General features: G+C 53.7%; 1 protein-coding gene across 1 annotated transcript; it reads right to left on the reverse strand.

Moving 5' to 3' along the window:
* Nucleotides 1–469: 469 nt before the first annotated feature.
* CCDC63 (coiled-coil domain containing 63) lies at nucleotides 470–7019 on the reverse strand. The gene is made up of 11 exons (XM_074921544.1): nucleotides 6985–7019; nucleotides 6060–6281; nucleotides 5719–5908; nucleotides 4483–4602; nucleotides 3813–3994; nucleotides 3103–3284; nucleotides 2426–2637; nucleotides 1891–1965; nucleotides 1344–1536; nucleotides 769–963; nucleotides 470–576 (listed from the first exon to the last, which is right to left on the reverse strand). The coding sequence occupies exons 1-11, from the start codon at nucleotides 7017–7019 to the stop codon at nucleotides 470–472; spliced, it is 1713 nt and encodes a 570-aa protein (XP_074777645.1).
* Between the last annotated feature and the right edge of the window lie 2565 nt (nucleotides 7020–9584).

Here is a 9584-nt window from a genome sequence, read left to right on the forward strand (position 1 = left end):
GGGCTGTGGCTAGCCGCCATCTGCTCCCACCAGCCCAAGACCAGCACTGAGTTCAGCTTTACTTCAGGAGCAGAGGGCTCCCAGCTTAGCAGGGAACACCCAGCAAGCACACTCATGCCCCCTGCATCTCACCATGCCCTCCCTGGGCCCCTCAGAGGTGCAGAGGTCCCTCGTGGTGCAGGACTGGGGCCGCGCTCCCCATCTCCTCTCCAGCAGCCACGCGATGTCCAGCTTCCAGAGGAGCGTTGGGTTGTGTAGCGGGGACAGCACCCCGCTGGAGAGCAGCTGTTCCCACCCCCGGTCACGGCTCCTGTCAGTAGTGGGCGAAGAAATGCCCAAATATCACCCAGCGAGATTTTGAAGCCTGTAGAAGGCGTTGGGTTCCTTCCAGAGGAGAAGGGAGACGGAATCATGTCCAGGGCTCAGAAGCAGAGGGAGAGTTTAATTCATCCCCACTGGCTCTCACACGTTAACACCACTCCTCTTCTTTCCTGTGCTGGTGGTGTCGCTCCTGCTCTTTCCCCCGGCTCTGGAGAATCAGCTGGCAGAGCTGGCTGTGGTCCAGCGGCACCTCCACTGCCCAAGAAAATGGCCACCCCCATCACTGACCCCACCCTGGGCCTTATATAACCGTCAGGGTGGGGCAGGCGGTTGGGATTGGCTGGGGACGATAGGTGACAGCAGGGGATTGGCCGGGCATCCAAGGGGGGAATGGTGGATTGGGTGGTTGCGCGGCCACGGCCCCTCCCTCCCGCCTCCCACACTCACAGGCCTCGATGGCGTCGGTGGTGCCGTCCAGGGTGGGGGGCAGCGGGCAGAGCTGGGCCTGGTCCGTCACCTGAAGGTGCTCGGTGCTGCCCAGCAGCGGGCTGACGAAGGGCTCGTCCAGGAACTCGGCCTCAGCCGATGTGTAGCGCAGGATGGACTCCAGCAGCAGGAGCTCCTTGGTTTTTTCTACAAGACCTGGGTGGGAGGCAGTGCCATGCCGCAGTGTCCCTGCGCCACGCCCCTGCCCAAACCCACGCCCGGCGCTTTGCTGAGCCTTGATTTCCCCGAGGCAATACCGTTGGGCAACCTGGCTCTCCAGGGGCAAGGGTCCAAGGCTGGGTCCTACACTCAGAGTTAAAATGAGGGCTTGGGCATCCCCCAGGATATTTATACAGCCAGGTTAAGCTCCTGGATTTGCTGAGAATTTGGCACCCCAAATTCACATTAGGGACATCCATGCATGGATGGGGCAGGGGAAAAAAAAAAACAGCTCAACTAAAACAACAGTGGAAGAGGGTGGTGGACATACAAGGTCCAGGCCATGTAGCAAGGGAAGACAGACAGCCCTGACCCACCGGAAAACTGTGTCAGGTTCAGCTCCATGATCTGCTTGTTTTCTCTGAGCTGCTGCCTTGTCTTTGTAGCATCGCAGTTGTTTTCTTTGCACAGGTCCTCCATGTCGGATTTGAGCTGGCCCAGGACTTTGCTGCTCTTTTTGCATCTCTCTTCGTACCGTCTCGTTTCCTCGGTGGTTTCCATTAGTTTTTCCTAGGTTTTGCTAGGTGTTACATCAGCCCCCTGCTTTCCCCCCACCCCAGAGCTGCCCATGTCCAGTCTGGACACATCCCAGAAGAGGCTGCGGGATGCTCTCATCCCTGAGGGGAAAAGGCTCTATGAAGGGGATCTCAAGCTCCCTGTGCCACAGATGAGGCTTCAGATGCTGGAGGACCAGGGCTGGCAGAGCCCTGCAGTCACCTCTCGCCATGCGCTGAGAGACCGGGCTGCCCGAGTCGCCGCAGGGCCCTTTTCTGCCCACACCTCCCCAGGCGTTGGCCAGAGCAGCACTGACAGGACCAGACAGGGCTCTGCTGCCCTCGCAGAGGGAAACCCCGGCTGACATACCTCCAGTTCCTTCAGGATATGAAGGCTGCTGCTCTCTGCACGCTCCCGGTCCATCACGATGGTCGTAATTTCATTCTGGGTGAACACAAGCACACGGAGGGGAGACTGGCTGTATGCCCACCAGACGTGCCTAACAGAGGCTGGGGACCATTCCTCCGCCCTGGGAGCAGGGATGTCCCACTTGACCCCTCTGGGGACCACTGTCCCCAGGCCAGGGGGGCAGATGACAACCCCACAACAAGCACTTCTTGCTCCAGCCAGCCCCGCACACAGCTGAGGCAGCTCTTGGCCCTCCTGGATACTGCAGTATTTTTGCTGGGTACACGGTGGCAGCATTGAGACACTTTCAGCTCTGAGAACGCAACATTCTGGCTATTGGAGTTATATTTCTGGCTCTCCCTTTGCATTCCCCTAATCCCACCCGTGTGAGGGCTCTGGTGTAAGCAGTGATGCTGGACACACGGCAGAGGAGAAATCCACCCCAGCCCAAAAGCACCAGCTGAGAAAGGGGAGACATGAAGAGCCTGGAACAGACCTGGAGGTCCTCAATCTTCTGCTGTATCTTGTTCATCTCGCTGCTCAGCTTGGTGGCATAGCTGAAGCAGGAAAAGTTCTTCCCCTCCCTTTCGATGAAGCCATTCACCAGCCGATCGATGTCCCCGTCCTCCGCCAGCTCCATCAGGCGCCTGTAAGCCACTTCATGGCTCACGCTTTGCCTCTGCTTCACCTGCTGGGCTACCTTCAAGGCTGAGGGAGAGAAATAGAGCCTGGGCTGTGCGTGTCCCCACAAGCTGCCCCTTGCAGAGCCTTCCCCTGTGGGTGCTGTGGGGTTTGGTGGGGTGCTTGGGGCAAGGGGGGGCAGAAAGCGTCTCTATGTCACTCAGAAATTAAACAAGTAGGTGACAGTCTGCATGGGAACAGGGCAAACACAGTGGGATCCCTCTCCGGGAGGATAAAAGCAGCCATGGCTGCACATGGAGACAGGTCCCTACCTCCCCAACCCTCTCTTTCCCCCAAGGGCACCCCAAAAGGTTTTGGGTGGCCTCACTTGACTATCACTGTTCCTTCTGTAGGGCAAAGGGTGGGTGAAGGAGCCCGCAGGGAGGGGAGAGGTCCTGCCTTTGGGGTGCAGTGTGATAAGCAGCCCCCTTGCCAGCCCTGCAGACTCCTGGTCCGTGGTCCCAGCTGCACATGGGTTCTTTCATCTGATACCTTTTTTCTCTTTGGCCTGTTCCTCCAATTCAGAGCGATTTCTAGATTTGGTGAGCATGAAGTTTTTCAGTTGGGCATTCTGGGCAAGGACACGCTTCCGCTGCTGCATCTCAGTGTTGAAGTGGACAGTGTCTTTGTTGTGCTTTTCTTTCATGGCTGAAATCTTTGCCAGAGAGTCCATCCTGCACAGAGAAAGTAGCAGGTTACACCACGTGTAGGTCTAAAAATTTGTAGTCCTGGCTATTCCCATGCATCTCTGTGCCCGACCTAGCAAAGCCCCCGTGATGCTGCACGTGTTGCCCGGCTCATGGCCCTCTGCAACTCCCTGGCAGGAGGGGGCAGAGAGGGGGGATGAGTCTCTGGAGCCAAGGAGCCAGCGCCAGGCCCCGAGGGAATGGCCTCAAGCTGCCCAGGCAGGGTCAGGCTGGCTCTGAGGAAGGATTTCTGTGCAGAAGGGGCTGTTGGGCGTTGGAATGGGCTGCCCAGGGCAGGGGGGAGTCCCCGGGATCCCTGGGGGGGTTGAAGAGTCGGGCTGAGCCAGTGCTGAGGGATCTGGGGGAGTTGGGAACGGTCAGGGTGAGGGTCATGGTTGGGCTGGAGGAGCTTCAGGGGCTTTTCCAATGACGATGATTCTGTGGTTCTGTGATACTCGTCACTGGCATCGCCCATCAGTGCCCAGTTTGCCACAGAGGGTTTGCAAGGCCACATACCACTGCTTGTGGGCTTGTGCAGATTGCTCAATAGCAGCGTTCATCCTTCTCATCTGCTGATCCAGCTTCTTATGGAGCTTCATGTAGGAGTTGTCCAAAACAGCTTTTTGGGTTCGCAGGTTTTCGATCTCTTCTTGGAGCTTGTTATTTCTGGTCAGGATGGTATTGAAATGAACAGTGACCTGGCGAGAGGGAAGCAAAAGGTTGAAGCTGGTGTAGGATGGGGGAGCTCAGGTCTCTGCTGAAGGACCTTGACCAGGGCTGGGACAAACACAGCCCAAGAGATTTTTAAGTTGGCCCTCCACTATCTTTCTCCTCCAGACAGAGGAGGCAACTGTATGCCAGGCCAGTCATGGCAGAGACCTGGAGCTGGCATTGTTCAAGGCAACGTGGCTCCAGGCAGCTCGGTTTTATCACTAAACAGGTGCAGACCTTCAGGCTTCTTGGCATGGCACAAGAGCTGCATTTGGGTCACCAAGCTTGAAGGAGCCTTTGAGATATTCTGGGAACAATTAGGCCAAAGGAACAAGCCCCGTCCTTTATGCAGCTTGTGTCAACCAAATGCATTTGAATCATTACCCTTTATCATCCTGACCAAAAAACATTTTGCACACAGGCCCCAGTGTGGCCTCGCACATGGTCTCCAAAGGTCTGCAAAATGTTTCCTCACGTTGTTTAGATGCGTCTCCAGTGCCTCAATCCTCTTTTGCAGTCGTTTGCTACTGTTCACTTGCTTCACCTTCACTGCTATCTGGTTTTGCCTCACCACCTTTTTTTCCAGCTCTAGTATCTGCACACAAAGAAAAAAAAAAAAAAAAAAAAGTATAATCGCCACCCCTACATTCTGGACTCTCATCGGGACACTTAGCCAAAGAAAATACTCTCTGTTGACCTGAACTACAGCAACCATGTCATTAATGAGCTCACAGTTATAGAAGCAGCTTTAATCCCAAAGGATCCCATCCTGCACAAGCAGTAACATAAACTGTAACTAGGAGTGGGTTTATTTTCGTGTCACGAAGGAAATGCATCTGCCTCTGGAGGGAAATTCAGCAGGTGTTGAACAAGGCACAGCAGCACTCTGTAGGGTGGAGGAGGCAAAGATGATGGTTTTTTTGGTAATGGTATTGTGCTGACCAGACAGGGATCTGTACAGTCCTCCCTGGGAATGAGTCGAGGAAATCTTTTGCCAGAAGTGGGGACCTGCCAGAGGAAATAAATCCACGAGAAGAATGAAGCAGTTGGAGAACAACGAAGCAGGGGGCAGGTGGGAGAAGTATGACTCAGCCAAGAGATCCATGACTGAAAGCTAACCCTGTTGTGGAAAGCTCTGCAGCACCTCGAGAAATGATAAGCTACTCGAGCATGTTCCCTGACTTCTGTCATGGGTGGGTTGTTCAGAGCACGGAGCTGCAGAGACGTGTCACTTCTGTAGCACTGCGTTGCCCTTGGCCTCCCACCCCACCACTGACCCAATCCAACCAGGCTGTCCTCAGGAGAAGTGTTGGGACATCCCTCAGATGTTGCTGCTCTTCTATATTTGCCATGTCTCAGGCAGCACAACTAAATGTTCCATTTTTGCCTCTTTTTTTAGCAGAAAAAAAAAAAAGTCAAGGGACGAGCAGAGGGATGCTGCATCAGGCGGGTGTGTGCCATCAAAGAGGAGCTGCAGAGACTGGTGGGACTGAAAGTCAGACCTTACTTTTCTAGCCAGTGCTGCTGACTTGAACGGGAACCTGACTTGATCCATTTGTCATTGTTATGTGTCTTTTGCCAGGAGGCAGCATTAGATTCCAAGGCCTGAATTAAATGCATTTTACATCGAGGAGTTTCAGCCATAGGACTCCCTCTGTGACTCTGCTCTGCTCTGCCGTGCTCAGCCAAGGAACGGTCCAGATGTTCTTACCTGGTTGTTCAGGTCAGCTAACAGGGCTTTTCTGTCTCTAATCAGAGAATCATACTGATATTTGGTCTGCAAAAGGCATTGGAGCTCCATACAAATCTTGTCATCCAGCATCTCGTTTCTCAGGGATATGAGCTGGCTCAGCATTAATGATTCCTTTTGATGTTCTTCAGTCAGCAACTTTATCTCTTTTCTGTAAAAACGGAATGACAAATGACATTAGCACATCCCACCTGCAATGCTGGAGCTGGTCCTTACTCCTCCTTATCTCAGCACCAAGGTCCCCAGATCTCGGCATGGAGTAACTTTCCAAGCACAACGTAGCTGAGCAAAGCTGCACTCACTCCTGAGCCTGAATTTTATGCCTCATGTTGGCAATATAAGATTTCCTCTTTTCTGCTACTATCCGAAACTGTTTCTGCAGTATCCTGATCTCAGCTTCAGCCAGCTTTTCTTTCTCCTCCACATGGAAGTCCGAAAGCTTCTGCCTCAAAGAGGTCCCTGCCTGCTGCCACACAAAAAAAAAAAAAAAAAAAAAAAAAAAAAAAAAAAAAAAAATTTGGTCACTTGAGGGGAACAGGTTAATGGCATCACCACCTCCAGTTGTTTGTCACCCCCTTCAGCGCTTTGCTGCCGCCTAAGATATTCCTTACCACCCAAAACACTGAGCCACACAAACTAACTCCATGAGTGCTTCTGATCCACTTCAGAGCCAAGTCCAGCCAGTGCTTTGCTCTCGGGTAACTCACCCCCACGCTACTACCACCCTCCAGTGCAAGGAGATGTTTACAGCCACCAAAATCAGTTCTTGTTGGCCATGGCAGCTGAGCCACAGCCAGCACCTTGATTCCAGGATCTCCAGCAGTGGGGAGGGCAGGTAACAGCTGGTGTCACCTCTTTTATTAACCAGCATGACTGTGAGAACCCCATGAGTCAGAACCAAACCCACCCGTGCTGGGGACATGGATGAACCCAGCTGACTTTGCCCAGGAGCAGAGCTCACATCCCCAGCTGTGGGACAGTTTTAGTTGAGAACCTGCCAAACAGGTAAGTACTGAAGCTGTGGCAGTTAGATCCAGCACCACCTGTGCCCTCAGCTGCCCCAGATTCCCCAACCCTACCTCCCCCAACAGCCAAATCTCAGGCCACATCTTCATCCCTGGATGGGGAGGGCAGGCAGAATCCACCCCACTACAACCTGACACCTTGCTGGCACAAGAAATCCTGGTTGCCCACCGCCTGTCCAGCTCACTGCACGCTAGCACTTACTTCTGCAGGTGAGATCTCCATGGCAGACCCTCCATTGCGCCTGTGGAGAAGCTCAGCTTTGGATTGTGCTTCAGTTTTTACCTCTGAGCCCTTCATTTCTTTCAGCTAACTCTGCCAGTTGCTCTGCAGATGTCTCAGGAAGGGGACGAGGAAGCCTCTGTAGGGCCAGGCCTGCTTTCCAAGGGGAGAAATGAAACCCTGGGTAAGGGGGTGGTTGTGTTCCCCTGCCCGTCCCTCAGCACCCGCTCGCGTGTTTGGCACATGAGGAAACCATCACAGATGGCGGCGCGATGAATAAAAGGAGAGCATTTGTAGTGATGTCATCGTGAAACACGCTCCTCTTATCGAGTTTATAAGTAGGGGAAGAACAGATGGTTTGAGCTATTCCATTCCGTTCATTACCTGGGTTTCCATAGAAATCCCAGCGAGCCCCCCCCCCGCCCCATACCACCGGGCAGAGCCCCCAGGGAGCACAAGTCAGGGATATCGCCTGGATTCAGCCCTCATCCTGCTGCAGCCAGGGAGGGCACTGGGGCTGTCCCTGCAGCCCTCACCCCCAAACCTGGTTCCCCCCAGCCCCACTGTAGCCTCTCGGCCTCCCCTGTCCCCCCCGACAGCGCTCACCCCGCCGCAGAGTGCTGCGGTTCCTCTCCAGCCAGGGCACAGGACCACGGCAGCCGTCGTGTATTCCCAAGGAACGGCCCCTGTTTCCAGTGGGAAGCACAGGAGAGGTGAGAGCCAGGCAGGGAGCAGATCCCCAGTCCCTGTCCTGTGCCCTACATTGCCCCAGGCTCTGCGGAACAGGCACTGCCCTGGTTGCCACGACAGTTGCCACACCGGAGTGTGAATGGGTGTTCCATGGAGACTGTTACCCCACGGGAGTGCTGGGAGCTTGTGTGACATGGACCAAAGGGGTTCCATGCCCCAAATCAGCCCTGAAGCATGTGCTCCGATGTCTCCCTGGCCACATGTCTGCAGCAGGCAGGAACCCTCATCTTCTCCTTGCAGAGTTTGAATCATCCCATAACCTGGGACTTTGAAGCCTTTCACTCTGACCAGAGCCCATCCAGAGCTTCACCATACCCAGCAGTGCCTCAGGGCCACAGAGCTGCCGTTCCCTCCCCTTCCTTGCCAGCCCTGCAGCCAGCTCTTTGGGCTTCCTACCTGGTTTCTATCCATTTTGTTTGTGAAGAGGCAGCAAATGCCACGTCACTGTCTTTGCCCTTGACACCCAGACACCCTTGAGGTGCCCACCATCGGCACTGCCAACCTGGGGAAGGTCCCAGAGGACAGAAACTGTTTAAGGCGGCCGATATAGGAGACAAATTGAGGATCCGCGCCTGCTTTTCTCCTTTCATGCAGTGAAGTACACAGGAGCAGTGGGCTTAGTCACAAGAGCCATCATAATCCCTTCCCCATAAGCTGGAGCGCATGGCTGGCTCCTTCCCAGGGACTCAGCAAGCCCTGATATCCCTGGAGGGCAGAAGCACGAAACAGAGCTGGAGGCTTCAGCAGGGATGTGTTTTGTAGCCCTGGCATTGCTTACTCAGCTCTGGGATGAAGGTGAGCAAAGGGCATCCACGTCCCATTTCGCAGGGCTGCGGCGAGTTCAAGGCGATGAGCAAAATCCCCAACCAGCAGCATCGCTCTCGAGGCTGCGCCTCCCCGTTATCCTGGAGACTTTGATGAGCTAACAAGCCAGCCATCAAGTTCCAGGCTAATTCACAGCCAGATAGGCTCTGAGGATGCATTTAATTGGAAATTATTTTCATGGCAGAAAGCAGAATGTGGCATTAGATAAGAAAAATCGCAACCAAGGGCAGAGCGATGCTGGGAAGGCACTGGAGCCTGAGGGTCCCGCTGGGGCCGGGGAAAGCTCCCAGAGCTTTTCATGCTGTTCCTGCATGATCGACAGCTCTGTGGGATAATAACGACAACGTCTCCAGGGATGAGGTTGTCACTCTGTCTCAGTGGCCCTGGCTGTGTCATACCGCAGATCCCTTCTCGCCACTTTGCTTCTCTTCATCCTCAGCAGAAATAGGGCCAAACCTCCAGTTCAGAATAAAGGTAGAGCTGCAGGGGTGGACATTATTTTTCCAGAAACAGTGCCACTGGGCAGCTCAAAATCCTGTTTTCCCTTGGCTTGGACTAATCCAGCCTCAAAATACAGCCAATATTGTCTGTCCTTTTTGTGTCCCTTCTCTGTGGACTGATTCTCAATTGTTTAGCCACGAACGAGTCAGTAAATTAAACTATTGAGGAAGGATCTGATTTGGTAGAGTCTGTGTCTGTCACACTCCTTGCAGAAGCATTTGTTTTACTAAAGGGGACTGTTTTCACCTAAACAATGCTCGACTGTCAGTCTTGCTCTGAGTGAGGGTGACTTCATTGTCTGCGTGGACCTTTAAGTTGTGGCTGAGCAGAACAGTAATCGGAGCTGGATGAGATCGTCTGTAACATCTGAATCCAACAAACCTCATCTTCTGTGAAAAACAGAAGAAAAGTGACTTTGTATGCAATTTTCATCTTAACCCATCTTCCCCGATTTAATAGGTACATTTAGCACTGATTGACATGGAGAAATTATTCCTTCAGCTGCA

Source organism: Athene noctua, chromosome 17 (genome assembly GCF_965140245.1).
Source record: "Athene noctua chromosome 17, bAthNoc1.hap1.1, whole genome shotgun sequence".
Taxonomy (NCBI): domain Eukaryota; kingdom Metazoa; phylum Chordata; class Aves; order Strigiformes; family Strigidae; genus Athene; species Athene noctua.

Bases quoted from the DNA above. Each gene is read 5' to 3' on its own strand.
- CCDC63 (XM_074921544.1), bottom strand. From the start codon at position 7,019: ATGGAGGGTCTGCCATGGAGATCTCACCTGCAGAA. The intron at 4,603-5,718 runs GTAAGAACATCT...CTTTGTGTGCAG, and splicing joins TAGCTGACCTGAACAACCAG to ATACTAGAGCTGGAAAAAAA. The intron at 964-1,343 runs GTGGGTCAGGGC...CCTCCCACCCAG, and splicing joins GAACCTGACACAGTTTTCCG to GTCTTGTAGAAAAAACCAAG.